Below are 27741 nucleotides of genomic sequence, written 5' to 3'. Positions count from 1 at the left end.
CAATGATTTTAATGAACACACGTGTGGGAGATGTACACTGCAAAACATCAGCTGTAGATCTCTCCTTAACAATACACAAACAGTTATTTTATATCTTCAGGGAAATTTATAACGCCCCCTCATGCGTTAAGCAGATACAATACATGCATACGTCAAATCAAAACCACAATGACTTTTAACACAGTTTGAAAAGAACATCGCCTCGTCTCCATCCCAGGTGACTTCCTGTCGCTGCCGGACGCTCGCTTATCGTCTGGAACATCAGGCACACATTCTGCAACAAACTGTTCTTTTGCAGGCACAATTTTGCAGTCACAAGCAAAATATGATTAAATTTTCACCTGTAAATGAGTCTATCTACTGTGTGTGTGTGTGTGTGTGTGTGTGTGTGTGTGTGTGTGTGTGTGTGTGTGTGTCAACCTGAAATGCACTGTATTTCACCTCTCACCTCACCAGCTAAACCTTGTAACCTTTCCACTAGACAGAAGGCCAGCACGTACACAACTGAAACTATATGTGTAATATATTGAATGAATGTTTTAATCAAATGATACTACTTAAAACTTAATAAAAGAATATGAACAAATAAAAGATAATAAAGAATAACCTGATTTAAGTGTTTTGTAAGCGTGTATTGCAATTCCTTCCACAGCTCTAGTCAACCTCACACTGGATTGGCCAGACATATCGCTGGCCAAAGCTCTTGACTTTCAATTAATGGACTGAGCCACAGCTCTTTTATAGGCGCAGAATACAATATGTATAAAATGATTATAGTCATTCCCATAACAAGAGTTCAAAGATTGCCAGTATGTTTGCTCATCTCAATATAGTCTGAAAGCTATAAGCTGTATTTGTTAATACAATATACTGCAGGTTAGATAATAACAAAATGAATTTTATTCCATCCCACACCCACCTCACAGGCCCATACCTTCAAAGAGAGAGATCTCTGACTATATTCTTCACTTAACTGTTGCCTCCCCTACTTCCACAGACGAGCAGAAGGGCTTCACACTATCTATCTATCTACCCCCCCCCCACACACACACACCTGAATGTCTCTGACTTTACAATGGGCCCTCTGTGAAGGTGCCATAAACACGAGGCCCACTTGTAATAACATTCATGCATACAGTTAGTAAGAAAGTGATATTACTATTACTAAAGTGATCAGTGCATCAGAAAAGAAATCTTCCACCACAAAAGAGGCACAGCAGAAGGTGGTGTGGTGCTTACAGCAAGAAGGTCTTGAGTTTTCACAATATAAATCAGAAAACAGTAACTTGATCTTCACAAATCCAGAATGCAAATTCATGACAAGGCACAGTTATTTCCCATCCCGGTCTCACTGATGGGGACGACCTGCTTTTGGAAGTGTTCCCAGTCGGGCTTGCAAAGCGGCAGCTCTGCTTGGAAGTGATTCCAGAACCTAGAGGCCAAAAGAAGGTGATTAAATGGTAGACTAGTACAATGACCATTTACATGTAGCCTAAGTTATTTTTCTTTTGTTATCATTTCCATATGTCCTCTAAACACATCACATGCAGGCAATCATAAAGTTACTCACAAAAGTAACCATTTCATTGTAGTGATAGTTAAACTGAGAGCTATTAGGCTTGGAAATGGCAATTTATATCCTTTCCAAAACAGACAAATAAACATGCCATAAAAATAGGAGTGTATCTGTCTGTTTGCTTCCCCCCGCACACAGTATGGAACAGCCGTTTCTGTCAGAGAACAGGAGTAAGTGTCGCCTATATAGGGCTGTTATATGGGCTCAAATTGTGGTCATAAATATTTTGTAATTTTAAATCAGAATGCATAGTTATGAACTGAGTTTTGTAACCTTGTAAACCAAAATATCTAAACAGAAGGTTAAAAAAATTTTGTGTTAAGTTCTAAGTAAAGCACGTAAGTAAAGCACCCCTCTGACAGCCAAACCCATCTGTTCTCTGATTGGATTGTTAAATTTGTGATTGACATGACATTGACCAATCAAGTGAAAGGGAAAAAAAATGGGAAATTCGTACGTGTAAGTTGAAACTCACACACAGCTCAGGAACTTGAGTGCAGAGTTTTACATGTAGTTTTTTGCTTTGTATCTGTAACCTGACCTTAAGACAAAAAAATTGTAACTTGTGTAAATATTTTTTACAAACACAAATATTGTTTTTTACACACACACACACACACACACAAATTCTCATCTATAGATGCACAAACATAAACTTTTCAGATATTTTGGTTTACAAGGTAACAACTGACAGCTACGCATTCTGATTTACAAGTACAAAATATTTATGACCATAATTTGAGCCCATACTGTTATTTTAGCAAAAAGTATGTTTGTATCTCACTTCAGGTCTGTATGTATTTTTATCTGTGTGGATCTGTCTGTGTAATCAGATGTGTTAATGTGCAACTGAATCTGTAAGTGTTTAGAAATATGTATCAATGACAGTCTTAAAGCTTTGCTCAAAGCACTGCTAATGCAGGTAAGTTATTTACTTACCCAGCATTTGAATTGGCTGTCCTTTTACATGTGACCTTGGCTGTATTTTTGCTGAGTCAGATCCTCAAAAGTGTATGCAGAGTTGTGTGTAAGATAACGGTTCATCCACCCTGAGCTCAGGGGTCAGCTTTCTTTGAGGCTCAGTATGTACCACCAGAATTACTCAGTCTGCAAGTGTGACATTAGTTGACTGGTAGTGATGGTTGTGCCAATGCAATGTATTTACCATATGTAAACCTAATTCAGTATACACCTGTATGTATTATAAGAAGTTTCAAAAAGTAAACTTTATGAGAATTTGAACTACTTTGACTGATATAAGAGGTTTGTTTTAGGTGAATCATGAGTGGAGTAGTCACAGGTGTTCCTAGTTATGGATAAGATGTATTTTTTTTCTTACAATAATAGCTGCTTTTGACAGGTACTGAAAAAAACAAAAGAAAATTTGAATTCAGATCTATCTGAGCATGTCTTGCATCAGCACAACCACCATGACCAGCCCTCTAACATCTCACCTCAGACTGTGTAATATTCCACGTGTTAGTATGTACCGAGCCTGTCAGCCAGAGCCCAGGATTACTAAACCGTTGTCCTTCAGACAACTCTCCAAACATATAAAGATGTATAAAGATAAACAAATAAAAATTTCTAATTGTCTATAAAGCTCACGAGGTGGACTTTATAGATAATTGGATGATTGGGAAACTTTCTGGAGGAAACCTGGTCTAGTTAGGAGAGACGGCATCAATCCCATTTTGGATGGAGCAGCTCTGGTTTCTAGAAATCTGGCCAAATTTTTTTGGTGCTGCAGTGGTTTGTATCATATCTATCTAACATACTCCAATTTGTGCATGTAAATGGAGAGTCCTCTTCACCCTTGAGGTCAATTATGGTGTTCCACAGGGTTCAGTGCTAGGACCAATTCTGTTTACATTATCCATGGTTGCCCTAGGCACTATCATCAGAAGACATAGCATACATTTTCTCTGCTAAGCAGATGACACCCAACTCTAACTATCTATGAAGCCAGATAACACACACCAATTAGTTAAACTGCGGGAATGTCTTAAAGACACAAAGACCTGGATGACCGCTAATGTTCTGCTTCTTAATTCAGATAAAACTGAGGTTATTTTACTCGGCCCTGAAAATCTTAGAAATATGGTATCTAACCAGATTCTTACTCTGGATGGCATTACTCTGACCTCCAGTAACACTGTGAGGAACTTTGGAGTAATTTTTGACCAAGACATATCCATTAAACAAATGTTTAAGACTGCTGTCTTCCATTTGCACAACATCTTTAAAATTAGAAATATCCACTCTCAGAGTGACGCTAAAAGACCAGTTAGACTACTGCAATTCTTTGTTATCAGGATGTCCTAAAAACTCCCTGAAAAGCCAGCAATACACCCACTGCGTTTAAAGTCAATTGGATGAGGAGTTGTCAACGAGCAAAGAACAGAAAAACAGATTTACAGAACATGAAAGAATTCTCAAACATATCAGATAAAATGTCTGTACTTGTGGTGGTAGATGTCTGGGTCTCGGCTGATGCGGTTCTGAAAGCCAATGTACAGGTCATCCCATAGACAGCCATGAAGCACCACGTACCTCATCACTCCAATCCTGTTTTTAATCTAAAAGGAAACCAAGAAGGGTCACTGCTCTGTGCAAGAAAATATGTTCTTGAAATATTTTGCGAATTCCTCAAACTACGAGTCTTTTACATCTTGTACACGCACTTAATACATTAACCCTTTAAGATCTAAAAGAGGACCATGTTTGCCAGAGCTTATATTATATTTTTACATGCTGTAGTGCCATTTTTAGGAGCATTTCAAGTTGCAATACATCAATACAGCCATTATAGCCCAATGTTTAATAATATGTATGCATTAAGTGCATAGTACTTACATAAACTGCAAAAAAGTGCAATAAACTACAAAATTTAACATATATTTCTAGTTAGAGAAATTTATCCCTCAAAACTGTAAATACAAAAGAGTTGCACAAAATAGTTTCCCTCCACAGGAAATTTATTTTGAGTGTCTTCATAGTTTTATTTTTGAAATGCACCAATTTTTATATACTGCAGGAAAAACGAAAATGAATATTATAGTGCAAATTTGCAAAAAAGAAGCATATGCATCAAAATAAACTATATCCAGCAGTGCAATTTGAGTTCTAAGCATCCCAGAAACGATACAGAAAGTCATAAAGTCAAACATGACTTTTAAAAAACACCAGTATAGGCTTATAAGGCCCTGAAGGTAATTTCCGCGAAAATGACGTCACTTCCGATTTCGGGCAAGTAATGGCGGACATGCAATAGTTCGCGCTGACGTCTATTCCAAAGTAGGAAGTGTTATGAACAGCTGATCGGATCGGCAAAGCGTGTTCTGGAATATTATGTTTTTGTTGCTGCAAGTGCTTTTTATGCAGTTTTTGCAAAGCTATATGTGGAAGGAAACCGTGACCTAGGACAAGCTGATGGCATAAGATACAACTCCTCCGGTTTCATATTCAAAAAAAAAAAAAATTGCGCTAGCTTACGTGGCTGCAGTTCTACAGGGGTTTAAAAATAGTTACGCAAAACGGAGCGGGCACACTCCGACTGGAGCATTAAGGGTTAAAAGTAAATAATGCTACTTGGAGGGCCACAATAACAAAATTAGCTTGTCCAGCAGTTCCAGTTTCCTCAGAACAGAGCCAGATTAAATATTCCTGTGCACCACAAAAATTCTGATTGCTCCTTGGTCCAGGAAATGCAAGTGTAGCAATATGTCACTAGAGTTGTAACAGTGTTGAAAAATAACCTCTGTTAAGGTGGCTATATAATGCAGCTGCATTATTATATAATCCACCCACTGTTTTCATCTTCAATGCCCGGTACCAAAATAGAGCAGAGCAGCTACCTGAACTCCAACAGAGGTCGATTATCTTGTTAATAATTTTACCTCTATCTCTATTGAGCCAACCATCCCTTTAACGTTAACTAGTAATGACTTCATGAACTTCTTCACAAATAAAATTTTAACCATTAGAGAAACAAATTACTCATAATCATTTCACAGATGTAATATTATCTACAGCTACTTTAATTACCATTGATATTCACTTACTCTTTTTCTCCAATTGATCTTTCTGAGTTAACGTCAGTAATTACTTCCTCCAAACCATCAGCTTGTCTTTTAGACCCTAGTCCTACAAGACTGCTCAAAGAAGTCCTGCCATTAATTAATGTTTCAATCTTAAATATGATCAACCCTATCTCTAATAATCGGCTATGTACCACAGACCTTCAAGCTAACAGTAGTTAAACCGTTGCTTAAAAAGCCATCTCTTGACCCAGTGGCCTTAGCTAATATTGGCCAATCTCCAACCTTCCTCTCATAACAAAAATCCTTGAAAGAATAGTTCTCAAACAGCTAACAGATCATCTGCAGAGGAATGACTTATTTGAAGAGTTTCAGTCAGGTTTCAGAGCTCATCACAGCACAGAAACAGCTTTAAAATGGTAAATGGCCTGTATTTGTATAGCGCTTTACACATCCAGTCATCCACACACACATTCATACACTGGGATGGCAAGCTACATTGTAGCCACAGCCACCCTGGGGCGCACTGACAGAGGCGAGGCTGCCAGACACTGGCGCCACCGGGCCCTCTGACCACCACCAGTAGGCAACGGGTGAAGTGTCTTGCACAAGGACACAACAACCGAGACTGTCCAAGCTGGGGCTCGAACCGGAAACCTTCCCATTACAAGGCGACCTCCCAACTCTTGAGCCACAATCGCCCCACGATCCCTTTAGTAAAGGTTACAGATTATCTTCTTATGGCCTCTGACAGTGGACTCATCTCTGTGCTTGTCCTGCTACACCTTAGTGCAGCGTTCGATATTGTTGACCATAATATCCTATTAGAGCGATTAGAACATGCTGTAGGTATTACAGGCACGGTGCTGCAGTGGTTTGTATCATATCTATCTAGACTCCAGTTTGTGCATGTAAATGGGGAGTCCTCTTCGCCTTCAGGCGACTTTTGTTGTGATTTGGCGCTATATAAATAAAATTGAATTGAATTGAATTCACACACTAAGGTCAATTATAGTGTTCCACAGGGTTCAGTGCTAGGACCAATTCTGTTTACATTATCCATGCTTCCCTTAGGCAGTATCATCAGAAGACATAGCATACATTTTCACTGCTATGCAGATGACACCCAACTCTATCTGTCCATGAAGCCAGATAACACACACCAATTAGTTGAACTGCGGGAATATCTTAAAGTCATAAAGACCTGGATGACCGCTAATGTTCTGCTTCTTAATTCAGATAAAACTGAGGTTATTTTACTCGGCCCTGAAAATCTTAGATATATGGTATCTAAGCAGATTCTTACTCTGGATGGCATTACCTTGGCCTCTAGTAACACTGTGAGGAACCTTGGAGTATTTTTTGACAAAGACATCTACATCTAACTACAGTCACTGTGTTCTGGTCTTAATTAATTCACCACACTACTCATTATTATTGTCCAAACACTTCACATTCCACATGAATATTACTCAAACAGCTTCTGCACTGAATCTCCATTGCTTTCCCAGGGTTACTGGTCTCACTCTGAGGCGCCTGGAAAGTGGCCGTCGACTTTGAGGAGCTGGATGTAGACAAGCAGGCCGTGCTAGAACTGGACACTGATGGGGAGGAGCAGGCTGTGCTGGAACTGGACACGGACGTGGACATGGATGAGCAGGCTGTGCTGGAACTGGACATGGACAAGGACATGGACGAGCAGATGATGCTGGAACTGGACACGGATGTGGACATGCTGGACACGGACATGGTGTGGCAGCTGCAGGACCAGACAAGGCAGGACCAGATGAGGGAAGGACCAAACGATGGTGTGGCAACCCCTGGTGGCTGAATGGCCAGTGACATGGCTGCTGCAGATGATGGATCTGGTGGCACTGCTCGTGGCACTGATGGTTGGACAGGCTCCTCGGAGCCTCCGACGGAGACAGATGGCTGAAGCGACCCCTCGGGACCTCCAGTGGGAAGAAAGGACAGCTGAAGCGGCTCCTCGGACCCTCCAGCGGAGACAGACAGCTGAAACAGGCCCCTCGGACCGTCCAGCGGAGACAGAAGGCAGAACGGGCCCCTTGGACCCTCCAGCGGAGACAGAAGACAGCTGAATGGGCCCCTCGGACCCTCTAGCAGGGACAGACGCAGGGCCAACAGGTCTAGAGACCTCTGGCGGTGACGAGACAGAACCACGAGGCCCAGAAACCTCTAGCAGAGACGAAACAGAACCAGCAGGCGCGGAGTTTTCTGGCAGGAATGAAGTTAACTGTAACTGCACAGGGAACAAAGCTGGCTCGGAATGCAACGGCTGGGTCTGTGCAGTGCAGGCGGTCTGTCTTGGCAGGGCCAGCAAGATGAAGTCCTTAGCTGGTTGAACAAGCTCTACGGAGCTTCCAGCAGAGGATGGAGGTGGCTGGGTTGACGGTTGAGCCAATGACTGAATTGCAGACAACTGAGCAGGTGGCTGAACAGCACACGACTGAAGAGCAGACGGCTGAACAGCAGGTAACTGAACTGACGGCTGAACAGCAGGTGACAGAGCAGGTAACTGAGCTGCACATTCAACAGAAGACTGAGCTGAAGACTGAACAGCAGACGACTGAACTGCAGGAGACTGAACAGCAAATGGATGAACTGCAGGCATGGAAGGCCGTGAACGGACAAAGTCTGCTAGCTCTCAAGCTTGTAGCATGTCCCAGACCCTGTGCAGCTCTTTAACCAGGCCCGTTACTTCTGGGCGCTGGTGAAAATGAGGGTTCCCCTCTATAATCGCCTTGATGGCGTTTATCCCTACCACGCTTGCCTTGATATCTGAGGTGTGGGAAATTCAGATCATCAGGTCTTTGATGCGGGCCAGGTCGCACTCCCGTTGGGTCCATGTAATGATCGCATTGTTCTGTGTGGCAGGCAGGATTGGACCCAAATGCAGGACTCTCAAAGATGGGACTTAAACTCAAAACACAGCTTTTATTGTTAAATTAAACACTTTCAAAAACAAACCAAAACCTGAAATGTAAAACGTGAAACTAAACACCAGGAAACTAACAGGACTACAAGACAAACACACAGGATCAAGAGGGTGTACAACGTGACACTGACAAAGAGAAACAGACGGCTTAAATAGACTGTGGAGCAATCAGGGAAATGGAAAACAGGAGGGAGACACAATTAGACATAACGAGACAAGGAGAAGCAAAATTAAACACACTGCACAAGGACAAGGACTATCAAAATAAAACAGGTAGTGCATGACAGACACAGACTTGACATTGAACAAAAAGGACACAGGAACAAAATCGAAGAACTAGAAATCACAGAACACAGCACTAAATTACTAGAAATACTGTTACAGAAACCAAAAGACTAATAGAGATAACAATGATGAAATCAAAGATCAAAAATAGAACAAAACTGAACACACTGGGTCACCAACCCAGGACTGTGACACCTTTATTTCAGAAGTACACCTATAGTTGTGGTAACAGTATATATATATATATATATATATATATATATATATATATATTACAAATAAACAAAAAAGCAAGCAGAACAACATGTTCCATATGTTAGATGGAACACATGATAATTTCATCATGAAATCATCTTGGTAGTCATGAGAAATTACTATTATTCAGGTTCTGTTATGCTGCTGTCTGCGTGTTTAGTGCTCTATAGTGACTCACCTCCAAGTAGGAGTGCTCTCTGTTGGGTCTCTTTGTGGGGAATGATAGATCCAGAAAGTCCACCAGATAATCATAACCGTCAGTGATGCATTCAAACTTGTCATCTGTTTCAATGACCTACACAGAGACATGTGCATTTCAGCAGATTTGCATCCACTCTGAGTAAGATAGCAATGTAATGGAAAAAGAAGTGAGCCAAGGTGATTTGTAACAGCTGGAAGGAAGGGAAGTGACGATGAGGAATCAGAGCAGAGAGCTGGGTTTTTATTTTGCTTTTTTGTCTTTCATTTTAAAATGTCATCATTGCAGGATGTGAACAACATCTCTATTTCTAGTTTCTGTTAAGGTACTGCAGAGGCTGCTGAGGCATGACGGAATTTTTTTTTAAAAAAACATATAAAGATAAAGACAAGGAACATTTCTGCTCAGGTATAACAAAAAAAAAGTACACCAATGTTCATGTATGTTCATCAAACAAGAAATGTCAGACTGAAAATAATGAAGTTCCTTTTAATTTTGTTAAACTTTATAGATCATTCCATAGGACTTTATGGCTTACAAGGTTAACTGAAACTAAAATAATACCAAAATCACTATTATGTGCATTAAAAAATGTCAGTCACTGTCATTTTCATGAAGAATAACAACTTTGCTAACAGTTTAGCTCATTGGATTAGCCAAATGAAGCTTATTCATAAATTCAATAAGGAAGATCTGTAGTCCCACAGATTTTTCAGGCCAATCAGCCTCTGCTCTGCCGACTTTAAATCTCATCTGTTGTTTTCCCTTCCAGACACCATCGTGCAACTCACAGAATCTAAATTCAGAGGGCGGTCCTGCCCTTTCCCTATCACTGCTGGGATTCTGTTCTGCTGCGATTAGCCACAGACTAATCCCAAATACCTTAATTGAATTCTGTAAGTGAATAAATCATGTTTAGTTCCTTCTAATGATTTCTCTTTATTGAATTTCCTCCCATCCATCTATTTTTTAGCACTTATCTAACTCATGTTCACAGAGGAAGGAGTCTAAGTTTTCACAGGGTGGGAGGCGGGGTACACCCTTAGCAGGTTGCTAGTCCATCAAAGGGCCACAATATACAATAGTTTTGGGGGTTTTCCCCCTTTTGTTGGGAGGGGGGGTTATGCATTCCCCCCCAACCTTGCAAAAATGGACAAGTGTATATATTTTTACTTTTCTGGGGGCCTCTTTATTATTTATTTATTATGAAGCAGTAAACAGAGAAATGCTTTTAAGTAGGAAAGATCATGAAAACAAATTAAATGCCAAAGAAAAGTAAAACATTTCTGTCAAAACCATTTACCCGAACAACCAGGTTGTAGTTTTGAAAGCCAGCCCATGTGTAATAAAACTGGATCCAGTTTTGATGTTTAAATATGTCAGACTTGATGGCGCTCTTCAACTCATTCACATACAAGTCGAACTCCCAGCTGTCCTTGTAGATTTTTGCACTAGCTGGGGGATTGGTGATGGCCTCCCTACGGTTGGTCATAGCAAAGAAAGTTGCAAAGAAAATATTTCATTTAGCACTTGCATGTGCAGTTTACATGATGTATTACAGGGGTCTCAAACTCATAGCCCAGGGACCACTTGCAGCCATATGAAGGCAATATGAGCAGAGAGTACAAGCATACTGAGTGACTGGCTGTGTTAGTTCAGTGAGAGTCAAAAACTGATGTGTACATTTATGTCTGCATTTTTATTTTGTTAAATAAGAACAAAATGATAGCCGAAGTGCTGCCACAAAGAGAGTACCAGTGTGTTTATTTGGTAGTTCAATCAAAGGCTTCAGTTAGTTAAGAGGGAGGAAAAAAAATCTGCATTCACATTTGCAGTTTTGTCTTATTATACAATATCTGAAAAAAAACAAAAACCCCAAACAAACCAAACAAAACGCTACATTTTCACAATTATTAGTCGTTGTTTCTTGTTCGTTTGTTTGTTTGTTTGTTTGTTTTGTAGTACCATTTTACTTGAACACTGAACTGGCCTCCAATGACATGACAATGCCAGCAGTGGCCCACACCTCATTTAAGTTTGAGACCCCTGTTGTATATTTGGAAAGTTACTAATCCTGCCTGTGCTCTTTATAATGATAATAACTCTTTAAACAAAATAATGCCATCATGTTATCACACAACATAGGCAAATGCAGTCAGATTTGGATTTTCTCCTTTACATGAAATAATTGAGTAGCAGTAGCTTGTCAGTAAGAATCAAAGTCATATACATTTACTGGGCACTTACATCAAAACGGGAAAAAGACGGGGCTGAAGCTACAGCTCAAAGAAAAATATATAAAAGTGACACATTTTACTTTTACATTTGCAGTGCAGACAATGAATATTTGGACAGTGAGATTTTTTTCCTCATCAGACTCTCAGAAACAAAATGATCTGTTTATACACTGGCTGGCATTGTAGAGACTGACATTACTGTTTAAATTTCTGTGTTTTATGTAGTTGTATTACAGAGATGGAATAACAGTCTCTTTCTTTCCCACATCGACCAGGAATGGAAAACACAGATAAACATGTGAGCTATTCCAACCTGTTGGTGGGGTCTCTCAGAGCGAGGCCGAGGTCCAGCACAGCACCTGGCTGCGGTGTCCAAGTTTTGATTGCCGGTGCAAGCTTATTAATGAGTGCATTCAGGTCCTCTGCACTGTTTTTGATATTCGTATCCTTTATGTATCTTCCAACCAACACACAGTACAAACAGACACATAAGTAAAGGGACACATAAAACACAAATTAGGTCTCATGTGTTTAACTTGACAGTCATTAGCAGTAGTGTCACTGTCAAAACATAAGGCCACAACTGTGTTGTACAACCATGTTTCCAGAAAACATGAATGCTGTGTATGATGTAAATAATGTTAGTCACATCCTTATTTAATAACATAACAAATGTATTGAATCAAACAGAAAAAAAGTCTTCAGTTTAAAGGTCTTATGCTAACAACACATTTCACAAACATCGAAGCAGCAGCAACACAAGACTGGGAGAATTGTGTAATGTTAAAAAAAAAACCTGGTAGAAAATCTTAAAATCAATGATAAATGAATCTAAGCTGCTGACAGTTATAAACACAGTTCAGTATAAAAGGAGCAGCTCATCAAAGTGGAGTCATGGTTGTAGATTGACTTGCCAACATAAACTGCATATCAGCTCATAGACAGCTGAAACAGAGCTACAATTAAGCAGGGAATAGATAGAAAAAGGAGCCCATATATAGACCAAACCCTGTTTTGTTTGTTATTGTACATAGTTGTGTTTTAAATATTAACTTGCCCAGATGAACTACATATCAGCTTTGACCTTGGAATTTAGATCAGATCAGCTAACTTTGTTGTGAGGATTCTTCTGCCAGGGAACATAAAAGTAATTCAAAACCAAAAAGCTCTGCACTTTATTAAGTCATCTCTGATGCTGTGCAAACCCTTATTACAAACTCTACCTGTCTGATGGATGAGCCTCCACAAAGTATCCAGCGAATGGGCAGTAGATCCTCGGCTGCAGGGATTTCACCAGTGTAGCTTTGTAATTCAGCAGCTTCTTCCTCTCATTCTTGATAAACTCTGCCTTCCAGGAATCTGGAAACACATCAACAACATTTGCTTCATCTCAGCAGTTTGGTGCACTTTGACACTGTTGATCACAACATATCAGTTTGACAAGTCAGTTCTTACATCGCTAAAAGAGATACATGTAACCGTCAAAGATTCTAGCATAGATGCTGTTGTGTGTAGGTGGAGGTGAAACCTAACTAAGCAAACCTAACTCGGGCTCACCGCTGTATTTCCCTCCATAGAAGGTCATGGGGAATCCAGAAGCTCCTCCAGCAAAGTCAGACATCATCACGTCCACATTTTGTGGTAGCCTGCCTCCATTCGGTCTGGTGCAGTCCACAGTGTTGAGGATCATATGACCTGCAATAAAAACAACATTTTATATTATAATCAGACTTATTTTTACAGCACAAGTAATTATATTATTCAAAATGATACCTTTGTAGTCAACAATGATGCATGTGTCCATTTCAGGATGTACACCATCCATCAGGATCATAAATCTCAGGTGATCATCAATCTGAGTGAGACAGCAAGATTAATTTTTACTTCTTTATGGAAATCATATGATTTTAATATACAAAATGGTTTTTTTGTAATTCCTCTTAAACAAATGATAGAGGCAGTGACTTACATTTTGCCAAACACCAAAGGGAAGGACTTTAATATTGGTCAGCTTAACTTGGCTTTCCTTTATATACCTGTCACAGCGGAGATACCCGTATGTGAATAACAGACCAACATTGGATAATTTATTTCCTCTGTAATTTATGGGGACAATTCAGCTCCACTTCATTACTAACCAAAACACTGGTCTGGATGTGTCACCGACATATATCGGGACGTCCGGCCTTCTTTCTGCCAACACTTTCAGTGTGGGATAACTATAAAGGAAACAGAAAAAGTCAGTGCCCTGCACTGTAAATATAAACACCCTTCATTTCTGAAAGTTGGTCTCTTTGTAGATTTTGTATTTGAGGTTCTAGCCAGTAGGAAAAAAAATATGTAACGTTCCAAAAATGTTTTTTATTTCTCTCAGGAGCTCTGAAGAGCTGTTCAAAGCAGAGAATAGAAGGGAGAGATAAGCAAAGTGGAAAAAATGGAAATAGATTTTTTATTCTGAATCCTATTCAATAACAGTTGTAATTATATTATGTAGTTTTCATTGCAAAATTACTAATAACTATTTTTTTATTTGTCTTTTCTAATAGTATTAATTAAGTTATTTTTATTTGAAATTACTGTACGTACAAGTACTTAAATTTGGCTACATTAGATTAACATAATACCAAGTCAGATATTTACATGAAACAAAAAATAATTATTCTTTAAGTAAGTTGAAATATTGTGTAAAACATTTTAAGTTTAAGTAAGTAATTTTAGTAGTGGTAATTTTGGTAATTTTACACTGATCATTTTGTACACTGTACTGACTGGCCAGATCGCAGAGTGCTCTACATTACTTTTGTAATAATTTGTAATTAATTATAATTATTTTTTAATTAAAGGATGTAAAAGTCTTTTTACATGCTTTAATTTAAGGACAGTATACCTTCTGTTTACTGTGACTGTATGCAGCTGGTGCTGTTTTACTCTTTTTGATTTTGCTTGCATCTGGTCATGGATCAAGTATTGTAATGTATATTACAATATTGCGCCATAAGTAATCAATAAAATTCTGTGTGATCAAGATGAATAGAACAGCTGAAGCAAAAACTGTTTGTAGATACTATACTGTGTTTGCTCTGAATCATTTACTTCAAACAAAAATGGCAGTAATATGTAATGCATATTTTTATGTATTTAACAATATTAGCAGAGCTTGCCTGAGGTGGTCTGAGTGCATATGGCTGATGTAGATGAGATCTGCACCACAAAGTCTGTCCAGGGCGTCTGCTGGAGGCTCATGGAGAAGCCACCAGCCCCTGGCAAACGCAGGACCCTTCAACCAGGGGTCGAACATGAACCTTCTCTTGCCAAGCTGTAGCTCCATGCAGGCATGGGTGAAGTATGTCACCTGAGGGGAAAGTAAAAGAAAATTTATGTTTTGGAGACTGTACTTGATGTACTTTTCACTCTTAGTTCATTATTATTATTATTAAGTGTGCCTATGCCAAGAGGCACACTTATTACTATTCGTCAGATTTATTATTCTTATTCTCAATCTTCCGCCTAAAATTTTGATGCGTAACTCGCCCCACAGTTTTGAGACAAGGTTCATTTGGTGTTTATGACTTTTATAGTTTTTTAAATATTAATATTTTAGTGCAAATTTTCCTGCGCTTATCTGTCGCACAGTTTTGAGACAAGGGTTACATATGTTATATCGTTTTGTGCGGCTGGATCTGGACTAGTATGCTATGACTTTTGGTGTTTATGACTTTTATAGTTTTTTAAATATTTAGATTTTAGTGCAAATTGGGAAAGATTCATCTTTTGGCCCCATAGAAACAGACTTCATTTGTGGTGTGTTGGCTCTCTCTAGTGGTATGCCGGGAGTGGTACAGCCTGTCTACCCTTATTTGGATTACCGTAATGACGACAATATCAACGGCGCGCACAGCGTCGCTGCTTTCAGGAACCATTGGAAGTTTTAAGGTTGCGCGAACCATTGAATATATACGGTAAGTGAAAGCGTGTATGCTTGGTGGAAAACTCCATATCCCACAATTCATAGCACGCCTCTACCGAGTGAAACAATGGCGGCTGGCACCTCGTTTTTATATTCCTCTTATTCGTGTTTCTAGGTCACAAAATAAACTTTTAAGATATTTTCAGGCGAGAATGTAGCTGTGTAAACTTCAAATATCTGCTCATTTATCAAGACATCCCATATTAGCAACAGTTCTCTTACGATGATGCTGCTAGCCGGCTAGCTAGCTAGCGCGACTAGCTATCTAGCGCGGCTAGCGCCGCTTCGCTCAAAAGCACCCGGGCTTGGCTTTCAGTGAGGCGGCTCACACTCGTTTCACCCCCGATCGCTCACAAATAGTCTGTGTCTCAGCTGGACTTATTTTTCGTTTATATGGGCCGATGATTCATTTATTCATTTTAGTAATGGTATAAACAGTGAAAGGTGGTTGTCCAGATGCTGGTCGATGTGGGAAAATAACTGAGTTTTTTCGTGGTGGCTAACGCGGAGCTCAAACAGATGGCAGCCATGGATCAGGGAAATTGAAGGCAGGAAAAGCAGACCCAAGGTGGCTGCATCAGGTTAACTGAATTTCAGGTAAGAAGTTATGAACTGCACTCCATTTGGGTCAGATATAAACCGAGTTTAGGTGTAGTTTATTTTCGTTGTGCTGACTTTTTACAATCAGTTACAATAACTCGTACTGCGTGCTAGCAGCACGACGGAGTTTCTATACAGCTGTGTGCGTGTTAAGTTACTGATGTTGAACTTTATTTTATTCATAAGGGTTAGTTCGTAGAGTTGCCAACCGTTCCGTACAAATGGAATCGTCCCGCATTCAGAGAAAATATTATGCGTTTCGTATTGAGCCAAAAAGGAACACAGTTTGTCCCGTACTTCAGGTAGAACGGAAAAAGACACAAAGCTGGATTTATTCTGTCGTTATGCAGCCTCCCCTGTCATTCTCTTGCCTGTTGCAACTTCAATCATGAAACTGATCAATGATCGGCTTTTCTCTCTTGTTTGTTTATCGCGCTAAACAACAGCAGCACGTTTAAGCTTGATCAGCTGTTGTTATAATTCATTTGATTTTAATTTCTAGTATCAGCTGATGTTTGCTGGAGCCACAGCTGTAAAAGCGGCTGGTCGAAACCAGGAAATGTCCTTACTGAATCATCAGAGCTGAACTGGTGATGGAGAAACAGGTTTACCTTTTAGGTGACATGAATGAGTTGAAGGGAAGTTATGAACTGTTTCTGAGAGATGAATAAAACCAAGCTCCTTTTCTGTGTAGCTGACAGCTGGTAACTGTGCAGGGGCGGATCTAGCAAAGCTTTTGCCAGGGGGCCAGGTAGGGTATTAACAGGGAAAGGGGGACACAAAGATATACTTTTCTTTCTTACTCTCATATAAAATATTTAGCTTTTATTAAATAGTTATCTGAATCTTACAACCAAAGTTTGTATAATAATACACAAGATTGGCTGTAGACTGTTGTTAATCATTCAGAACACTGTGTAAAAATAACAAAAAGTGAATGCAAAAGTGCATAAATATTTATTTTACGTGTTTGATGTGTGTGGCGGGGCGTGGTCTGCAGTGCTGCTGCAGGGGAGGTGGACCCACCTGAGTGGCATCTGCAATCACGCCTCTCAGGCGTAAAGTCTGTGCTCTCTCGGCTGTTGTTTTGGTGTGTGTCGGGCTGTGAGATGAAAAGCTACAGCCGGCTGTGTGGGTACAGCAACCATGTGTGAAAAGTGGTCAATAAAGTAATGCTACAAAGCGTGTTCATGCAAACATTGTCGGGTCTGCCGTGGTACAATGGGACTTCTACTCATGAACCTCTGTGCACAGCGTCTGCAAATCGGGGCTTTACGAAGTCACCTCATCTTTACACACAACTGTAAGCTGTCATCTGTGAGGCGCGAGCGGTCTTTGTTTTTACCATAGTTCATGGTGGAGAATGGCTGCTCTGCTGAGTTTTGCTCTCTGTAGCCGTATGAATGGCAAACTACACTGATTAGCAGCGGCATAGGCACACTTAAAATTTCTTCTGAAATTTTCGCTTTCTAGTTGTTGTTATTATTATTATTATTATTATTATTATTATTATTTATTTGTTTATTTATTTATTGCCTGTCTCGTTCGTTTCTTTAGCCATCAGAATTATTGTTTGAAGGAGAAGAAAGATGTCCCACTGATTTACTTCACCAAGTGGATAATCATGGCCTTGCCATATTGGTCCATTTGATTGACCTTTGTTATGCTTAATCATTTATTCTGTTTTATTCTAAGTTATTACAGACAGGACAGACATGAAAGACAGACAGAAAGTGAGGGAGGGAAAGAAAAACAGAAGGTACGAGGAACGGTGAAAGATGACAAAATCACCTGGATCACCTGTTGAGAGAGGAAAAAAAAGAGCAAACAGATGTCGCAGCTTTTGAGGGAGCATGCAATTGGCGTACTGACTGCAGGAATGTGTACCAGAATTGTTGCCTGTGAAGTGAATGTTCATTTCTCTGCCATAAGCCATCTTCAAAGCCGTGTCAGAGAATTTGGCAGTAACGGGCCTCATAATCGCAGACCCCATGTAACCACACCAGCCCAGGACCTCCACATCCAGCATGTTCACCTCCAGGATGTTCGACCAGGTGGAGACCAGCCACACAGACAGCTGCAGCAACAATCAGTTTGCATAACCAAAGAATTTCTGCAAAAATTGTCATGCGATGGAGATGCGTTGCACTGCGTGAGGCAAATGGTGGCCACATCTGTAGCATTGTGCTATGTGATCAAACTGCATATTTCAGAGTGGCCTTTTATTGTGGGCAGTCTAAGGCACACTTGTGCAATATTCATGCTGTCTAATTAGCACCTTGACATGCCACAACTGTGAGATGGGATGGATTATCTCGGCAAAGGAGAAGTTCTCACTAACGCAGATTTAGACAGATTTGTGAACAATATTTGATAGTAATGGGTCTTATATAGAAAATGTTTCAGATCTTTAAGTTCAGCTCATGAAAAACGGGAGCAAAAACAAAAGTGTTGCGTTTATATTTTTGTTCAGTGTAGTAAACACAACACCATTGCAATAACCTAGATAAGTGTAAGTAACAGTAAATACTAAATATTGAATGTTATTGTGCAGCATATAAGACTGACAGAGCACAATGTGCTTTGAGGTAATAGCCAAGAAACGTATAGTTTGTGTCTATGAGCACCTGTGTGTACACCTGTGTGGATGAGAGTGCTTGTATTTAAAAGGTTTGTCAATGCAACAATCTGCTAGAGGGTGTGGGGAGCCATAGCCCCATCTCCCAGGGCATGAAGCAGGCATGGAGGAGATCCAGGCCCTAGACATCCAGAGGTCCCCCAGAGTACGAGAGCCCAAGGAGGACCAATGGAGGGGCAGCTGCACCCTCTCCTGGAAAGAGCTGAGGAGAGCCCCAGATTTGGGGTCACCCAGCAGCCACGGTGCAGAAGCCACAGGGGGAACCAGGCCTTGTCAAGCAGCCAAGAGCCACTGGGAGTGAATTGGTACATAACTGAGCGCCCAGCCCCGTATGCCAAGAACCACCAACACACCGATGGCTGAGGGCGTCAGCCACCGGCAGGGAGTGTGGTGGGGGGTGATAGGCCCCTACACCTGGGGGGGCTGAGATGTTCACAGAGAGATGGAGTCTAAGACGTAACCTAACACACAGACATAGACAAACAGGCACACACAGGCACAAGCGTGCATTCCCACCCTCATGCACACATATGTAAATACGCAGCCCTTGCCTAATGTGGAGACAAACAGAAATGAACACTGTAGACACAGTCACACTCCCCAAACATATTCTATACCCCCAGGTCCAGGTACCGTCGCCCCAGGAGGGGCAATCTGCCCCTAGACCCACCTGCTAGCAGGTGTCAGCACGGCCCCTCCCGACAACCTTCAATGTCTACATGCATTTAAAAATTGAGAGGTGGGCACCTGCACCAGAGGTGAGTCTGAATACACAGACCTTCCTCTTCATTCATTATTGAGATACTTTGACATAATTAAGATTTTTATCATTACTTATATAATTTATTACACAGATAATTTTGCATAACAGTCTAATAAGGGTAAAACAATGCACAGCAGTGACTGAAAAACTCTGTAAAACATTTGTTATTTAAAGTGTAACAGCAACACGTACTTTCACTTCTCCCTTCTGGAGCTCCAGAGGTTCTCTAGGATCAGCCATCCAGGGATCAACGGGGCTCAGTTCCACCAACTGAAGCCCCCCATCATCCAACATTGATACCTCTGCAAGTGCGACAAGAAGCTCAGGTGTAGTATTTAAATGGTATTTATATTATTCTCATTATATTATTATCCATGCATTAAATATGGTCATTCATACTGACTCACATGTATTTATACTGTAGTGGGCTTTTTGGCACAAATGTATAATTGTTATTACTTTCAGAGGAATAAATTACATTAAACAGTTCCAGTCGTGGAAATTGTCAGTTGGAAGGATATGTTTGACATTGGTTTCTTGTTTTGGTTTGCTTTCCTGGTCAGAGCTCTTCACAAATGTTTAATTATTGTTCTTAGGAGGCAGTACATTTGCACAATGACTGAAACTAGCAGCACTGGCACCATTTCCATATTAATGACCAAAGAACTGACCTTACAGCCCATTGTTCATTCAGTGGGCTGGTTTCAGTCATTGTGCAAATGTACTGTTCATAAGGTTGGAGAAACCTGCAGTCAGCTGAGACTGAAGAAGTCACATGGATGAGTGAAAAAATGTAAATTACCAAGGAGAGAATTACATTGCATTAAACAGTTTACATCCCAGTCATTTGCAGCATGGAAAATGTCTGTTGGAAAGAATATGTTTGACATTTCTTGATTACAATTATTGACATAAATTCTCATGTTATTCTTTAGAATAGGCCCTCTACCAGTTTAGCATTTAATTTAATAAAGTAATGAAGGTAATTGCTATTCTGATTGTTAGAGCCTACTGTGGCAAGAGCTATAATTATAAGGTCCCCACACATCCCATAATGCACCTTTACAGTTTACATATTTATATTTCAGATTCAGCATCCAACACTCATATTGCAGGAAGTGGAATATCAATATACAGTAAATGGCATTTTACAGACAGAACTTACCAAGCTCATCCTGCAAGAAGCTGTCAGGTGGGTTCACATATTTCATTGTTGACACATTTAATTTCCAGTTGTGTTTGGTACATTTAACAGTCCTGAGGGAACAGACAATTCTGTCAGCTATAATCAAAAATTGACAATGTATAATTATGGGCTCAAAATGTGGTCATAAATATTTTGTACTTGTAAATCGGTTTTGTACTTGTAAAAAAGATTTGTATGTGTAAAAAAATTTGTGCGTGCGTAAAAAAGATTTGTATGTGTAAAAAAATTTGTGCGTGCGTAAAAAAGATTTGTGTGTGGACTTAGCCAAAAAAAAACCCTGCAAGTTACAAGTATGAATTTTGACCCTATTTTTCTTCCTTTAAGCTGATTGGTCAATGTCATGTCAATCACAAATTAAACAATCCAATCAGAGAACAGATGGGTTTGGCTGTCGGAGGGGCACTTTTTTGAACTGCAGGTCCTTGAAGGGCAATCTCTATATAAATATCCGATAGCAGTTAGGTCCCCTTACTTTCAGCAGCTGTTTAAAGGATAAAGTTGTGGTATGTCAGTGGTTAGAAATATCATTATTACTTTAGGATTAGTTTAACACAAAGTCAGGGCTGACCCGGGACCATTGCTGTGAGTCACAGTGTGCAGCATAAAAGTCCTTTCACATCGGACGCAGGATGTGCTGCTAATGCTAATTGCTAACTAAAAGCAAAGGATCCAGAATTTGTTGTGCTGGCTGCTGGGCTCTGTGGGTTTTTGCTGCAGCTCTACCTGTACTAGATGCACCTGCTCCTTGTCGTTTTTATCTCTGATTTTATGTCCTCTACAAGAGTTTCTGGGTTTTTTTGCTAGTTCTTCAAATGTTCAATAAAAACATGTATGCTAATTCATGCTAATTCATAACGAAGAAAGCTTTGTAATGAAGACTGTCATTTCCAAAACACCGCAGCGCTATTGAAAAGGCTGTGGAAGTCCCTGTATTAAACACGTAGACCTGTGACACAAAAATCACCAAACTCGGACGACCACAGACTGTTTTCCTTCGTGGTGATGAAGGAAAACGCTGGGTTGGCATGTAAAAGGGCATTTATTCCCTTTAAAGGCCTGCAGTTCAAAAAAAGCACCCCTCCGACACCCAAACCCATCTGTTCTCTGATTGGCTTGTTTAATTTGTGATTGACATGACATTGACCAATCAGCTTAAAGGAAGAAAAATAGGGTCAAAATTCGTACTTGTAACTTGCAGGGTTTTTTTTGGCTAAGTCCACACACAAATCTTTTTTACGCACGCACAAATCTTTTTTACACATACAAATCTTTTTTACACATACAAATCTTTTTTACGCACGCACAAATCTTTTTTACACATACAAATCTTTTTTACGCACGCACAAATCTTTTTTACACATACAAATATTTTTTACAAGTACAAAACCGATTTACAAGTACAAAATATTTATGACCACATTTTGAGCCCATATATAATCACTGATATCTGCTCCTGCTCTCACATGCCATCCAGATCTTCAATGTCTTTGATGAACAGCCCCCCTTGATGCTTGCACTGGTTCTTGCATGCTTTAAAGTCATTGTTGCTCTGAAATATGATGTAACACTTGCCATCCTCTGGGCTTTTCTTGAAATTCACTCCTTCTTTGAGTGAGCCAACTGCTTCAGCATCCAATGACAACAATACCTTTGCTATTTGAGAGGCCATTGCACCTAAATGTTCAAATTCAAAAAGAAAAGTTTTAACGCACAACCTTTTGAGGCAAGCACAAGGAGTCTTACAATGACCATCTAAACTCCGTAAATATAAATATACTGGCTCCTCAGGGAAGTGGCCAGGCGCATCCTCGGCACATGATAATAAAGTAAGTGGGAGTTCATCGTGTTGCTCGCAGTCGGACACCGTGACGAAGTAGGAAGGTTTGAAATCGGACATCCTTTCTTCTCTGAAAAACAATATCTCCACGATTATCAGGTCAGAACTGAGATGTGCGCTCACAGAGGATTTTGACTCCCTGAAGAACGAACTGAGGGAAGTTAAGAGGGAGATTGCTAACAACACGGCTACAGTCCGCTCAGAAATTAACAACATCAAGTCCACCATTAGCGACCTGGAAGAGGGTTTATCGTCATGGTTGGACAAGGTTGTCAGCCTCCAAGGGACGGGTGCAGGATTACAGTCTGAGCTGTTTAGCATAAAATAAAACTATGAAGATATGGAGGTGTAACCCATGGTTATTTTATTGCCAATTGTATTCTATTTTTATTCTAATTTGAAGTGTTACTGTTTTGTTAAGTGCTGAGTTTTCCCATGTACCGTGAAAGCACCATAGCGCGTGCGTGGTGACTTTCTTTCACTGCATCCGCCTGCACGGAGCTAGATGCGCAAAGCTGTGTGGATATTCAGTCCTGTAACGTGTTGCGCTACGGAATTAATGTTTTCTTTGAAGAATATCCTGGTGAGTCTCACAGTTGCAGTTTAAGTTGTGATTCACAGTCCAGTTTCTGAGCATAAAACCAGTCAGGATACTATGCTTGTCAGAAATGTGATGTTTGTCTTAGAACCTGCTAACGATTGCTTAGCTGTGTTAGCCTGTGGAAAGTATGCTAGCGTACCCCCATGTGCTTCCTGGGCTAATGCGCTTACATGTGAAGTTTTAGCTAACACACCACGGAGACACTTTTCATGCTTCATGATTTGCAGTGAAATGTATTTTTGTTGTTGATAAATTGTTATTGGCCAATAAGAACTGTATAGATGTGTGATGTGTGAGGTAAAAAGGGATAATACTAGAGAAACACGTTTTATTTTACAAGTGAAGTGATTGCACTGCACGTTGTGTGCAGGCTGGGTTTTTTTTATGTGGTAGAAATCTGCTGCAAGGACCGAGCGGTGCCATCTAAGGACTGGATGCCACTGGAGGTGCCTAGAAAGGACGTTCTCAATCTGAAGGCCACCTGTTCACTTGGAGGGTGGTAGGATACAACGATTTGCAATTTTTTTTGGATTAACGTTTTTTCTGAGACCTCAGGACGCTTTATGTTGTTACTTTTTTCCTTATTTGGGTCAGATCTGATTCCACTTAACACAAAAAACTGATGCATCAAAAAGCAAAACTGTGACTAAAGACAATTAACACTTACTAAGAACACTGAATACTAAGTGCACTGAACTGAAATGGACAGCCTACCTAATACATTTCTGGACACTTTAAGTGATATATTGTACATTGTTGAGATTTACATGTTTGAAATGATTTAAATGTTTTGTTCATGTCTATGTTTTGGACCATTTAAATGTTGAATACACTCAAATCACTTTTCTCCCTTTAAGTTGTTGTCAGTGTCTCATTCTGAGTGGAGGGATATTCCCTCTTTAAGTTGAGTTACCACTGCCAGTCTCCTTACGATCCTAACTGAACCCAACAAGAGTAGATTCTCAAATATTGTTTTTTTCCTTGACTTTGTATGACAGATTACAGTGGATTTGACTGATTTTGGACTACTCAGTTAAAAAGGGTGACAGAGGCAAGAATGCAGAGGTGCAATATTCATATTGTGGGTGTTGCGGAGGACGCTCAGTTTCCACCCTATTGAAAGAAGTTCTGCAACTGGACAAAGAAATCCTGGTGGACCGCTCACATAGAGCCCTTGCTCCCAGAAGACCCAGCGGGAAACCTTCAGTTATCATCGCTAAGACCAGCTTCAGTTTCTAAGTCCTCTCCTTGCCTTAATGACAATATTCACTGCTTAAAACGTGATTGTCATAAAGCTGAGCACTTGCGGAAGAAAACTCATTTAAATGCTCATCTCCTTTACTTAAAGGATCTGTTAGTTTCTTTTAACAATGCAATTAGAAAGGTGAGGGCTGCCTATTTCTCTTATCTAGTTGCAAAGAGTAGAGGTAATCCTAGTTTGATTTGGCACCATTACTGACATTATTCCTCCTGCTCCACCTGCTGCCCCTATCACTTCCAACTTTCTTTCATTCTTAGGGAAAAATTATTTCTTATATCACTATCAGCTTATGCATTGTCAGCTTTTAATCCAGCTCGGTCTGTATTTTAGATAGTTTTTCTCCTCTTTCACTATCCGAGCTAAAAATACAGGGAGTGCAGAATTATTAGGCAAATGAGTATTTTGTCCACATCATCCTTTTCATGCATGTTGTCTTACTCCAAGCTGTATAGGCTCGAAAGCCTACTACCAATTAAGCATATTAGGTGATGTGCATCTCTGTAATGAGAAGGGGTGTGGTCTAATGACATCAACACCCTATATCAGGTGTGCATAATTATTAGGCAACGTCCTTTCCTTTGGCAAAATGGGTCAAAAGAAGGACTTGACAGGCTCAGAAAAGTCAAAAATAGTGAGATATCTTGCAGAGGGATGCAGCAGTCTCAAAATTGCAAAGCTTCTGAAGCGTGATCATCGAACAATCAAGCGTTTCATTCAAAATAGTCAACAGGGTCGCAAGAAGCGTGTGGAAAAACCAAGGCGCAAAATAACTGCCCATGAACTGAGAAAAGTCAAGCGTGCAGCTGCCAAGATGCCACTTGCCACCAGTTTGGCCATATTTCAGAGCTGCAACATCACTGGAGTGCCCAAAAGCACAAGGTGTGCAATACTCAGACATGGCCAAGGTAAGAAAGGCTGAAAGACGACCACCACTGAACAAGACACACAAGCTGAAACGTCAAGACTGGGCCAAGAAATATCTCAAAACTGATTTTTCTAAGGTTTTATGGACTGATGAAATGAGAGTGAGTCTTGATGGGCCAGATGGATGGGCCCGTGGCTGGATTGGTAAAGGGCAGAGAGCTCCAGTCCGACTCAGACGCCAGCAAGGTGGAGGTGGAGTACTGGTTTGGGCTGGTATCATCAAAGATGAGCTTGTGGGGCCTTTTCGGGTTGAGGATGGAGTCAAGCTCAACTCCCAGTCCTACTGCCAGTTTCTGGAAGACACCTTCTTCAAGCAGTGGTACAGGAAGAAGTCTGCATCCTTCAAGAAAAACATGATTTTCATGCAGGACAATGCTCCATCACACGCGTCCAAGTACTCCACAGCGTGGCTGGCAAGAAAGGGTATAAAAGAAGAAAAACTAATGACATGGCCTCCTTGTTCACCTGATCTGAACCCCATTGAGAACCTGTGGTCCATCATCAAATGTGAGGTTTACAAGGAGGGAAAACAGTACACCTCTCTGAACAGTGTCTGGGAGGCTGTGGTTGCTGCTGCACCCAATGTTGATGGTGAACAGATCAAAACACTGACAGAATCCATGGATGGCAGGCTTTTGAGTGTCCTTGCAAAGAAAGGTGGCTATATTGGTCGCTGATTTGTTTTTGTTTTGTTTTTGAATGTCAGAAATGTATATTTGTGAATGTGGAGATGTTATATTGGTTTCACTGGTAAAAATAAATAATTGAAATGGGTATATATTTGTTTTTTGTTAAGTTGCCTAATAATTATGCACAGTAATAGTCACCTGCACACACAAATATCCCCCTAAAATAGCTAAAACTAAAAACAAACTAAAAACTACTTCCAAAAACATTCAGCTTTGATATTAATGAGTTTTTTGGGTTCATTTAGAACATGGTTGTTGTTCAATAATAACATTATTCCTCAAAAATACAACTTGCCTAATAATTCTGCACTCCCTGTAGTTAACTCAATGAAAGCATCATCCTGTTCGCTTGACTGTTTGGCTGCATCGTTATAAAAAAATGTCTTCCATTCTATTGGTCCCTGTGTGCTCACCATAATTACCACCTCACTGACATCTGGTAAAGTCCCTGCTTATTTTAAAAATGCTGCTATACATCCCCTTAAAAAAAACAAAAAACAAAGTTAGACCCTTCTCTTACCAGCAGTTACAGGAGAATTTGAAAACTACCATTTACTGCTAAGATTTCAGAAAAGGATGTGGCTAAGCAGCTTATAGCAGTTTTATACAAACATAATATTCTTAACAAACTTCAGTCTGGCTTTCATATAACCCATTCTATTGAAACAGCCCTTCTTAGGGTCTCCAATGATATTTTGATGCAAAACGATGCAGGAAAATGTTCTCTTCTCCTGATGTTGGACCTCACATCGGCCTTTGATACAGTTCAATATAATATCCTACTTGAAAAGCTGAAACACTGGGTCGGTGTATCTGGGTCTGCCTTAGAGTGGTTCTCATCATATCTGTATGAAGGTTACTTTTTTGTGGCAGTTTCTAAGTACAGGTCATCTTCCACGTTAATGTCCTATGGTGTGCTGCAAGGCTCTGTGCTGGGCCTTTATTGTTCTTAATGTATCTGCTTTCCTCCAGCATATTTTGAACCCTTTTGAGGACATCTGCTACCACTGCTATGCTGTTGATATCCAGTTTCTTTCAACCCCTAAGATGTTTCTAAGCTGGAGATTTAGAATGAGTGCTTAGAATCCATTAAAGTTTGGATGGCTGACAACTTCCTCCAATTTAATGAACGAAAGAATGAAGTCCTTGTATGTGCCCCTGTTAAACACATACCTAAGATAATGAATTCTCTTGGTCCCCTTGCCACATTTGTGAAATCGTCTATCAGGAACTTAGGGGTAATTTTTGACCCGGCTCTCACTCTGGATGTTCATGTCAAATCTCTGGTTCGGTCCTGTTTTTATCACTTAAGAAACATTTCTAAACTAAGCCCTATTGTATCTCGTAAAAATTGGAAATTGTCATTCATGCTTTCATTTCATCAACATTTTATTGGAGTTACAGGAAATGTTTTACCATGGCTGAGATCTTAGAGAGAGAGATCTCAGACTGTTCGTTTTAAAAATGATCTCTCTGAGACCTGTGCAGTGGGGCATGGGGTGCCTCAGGGCTCTGTACTTGGCCCATTGCTGTTCTCTCTGTGTTCTTTTACGCTCTTTTAATGTAACTTTTCATTGTTGCACTGACGACCTGCAGCTTTTTGTTCCTTTAACCATTGGAAATTGTGCTGAAGTGTTGAAATTGGAATCATGTCTACTTGGTTATCGGATAATTTCCTGCTTCTTAATACTGATAAGACTGAGTTG

The 27741-nt window shown here is 40.2% G+C and overlaps 1 protein-coding gene across 1 annotated transcript; it reads right to left on the bottom strand.

The window, feature by feature from the left end:
• Nucleotides 1–23008, bottom strand: cmah (cytidine monophospho-N-acetylneuraminic acid hydroxylase). Its single transcript, XM_084912205.1, has 14 exons — nt 22187–23008; nt 20682–20773; nt 19709–19818; nt 14710–14900; nt 13687–13767; nt 13518–13584; nt 13322–13403; nt 13106–13243; nt 12772–12907; nt 11862–12005; nt 10615–10789; nt 9291–9407; nt 4040–4155; nt 1–1432 (listed from the first exon to the last, which is right to left on the bottom strand). The coding sequence occupies exons 1-14, from the start codon at nt 22879–22881 to the stop codon at nt 1315–1317; spliced, it is 2262 nt and encodes a 753-aa protein (XP_084768331.1). The 5' UTR covers nt 22882–23008; the 3' UTR covers nt 1–1314.
• Nucleotides 23009–27741: the final 4733 nt, after the last annotated feature.

Source organism: Perissodus microlepis, chromosome 3, assembly GCF_051167445.1.
Source record: "Perissodus microlepis isolate ML-2025 ecotype Zambia chromosome 3, ASM5116744v1, whole genome shotgun sequence".
In the NCBI taxonomy this organism is placed as follows: Eukaryota; Metazoa; Chordata; class Actinopteri; order Cichliformes; family Cichlidae; genus Perissodus; species Perissodus microlepis.
This window is presented reverse-complemented; position numbering and strand designations above follow the sequence as displayed.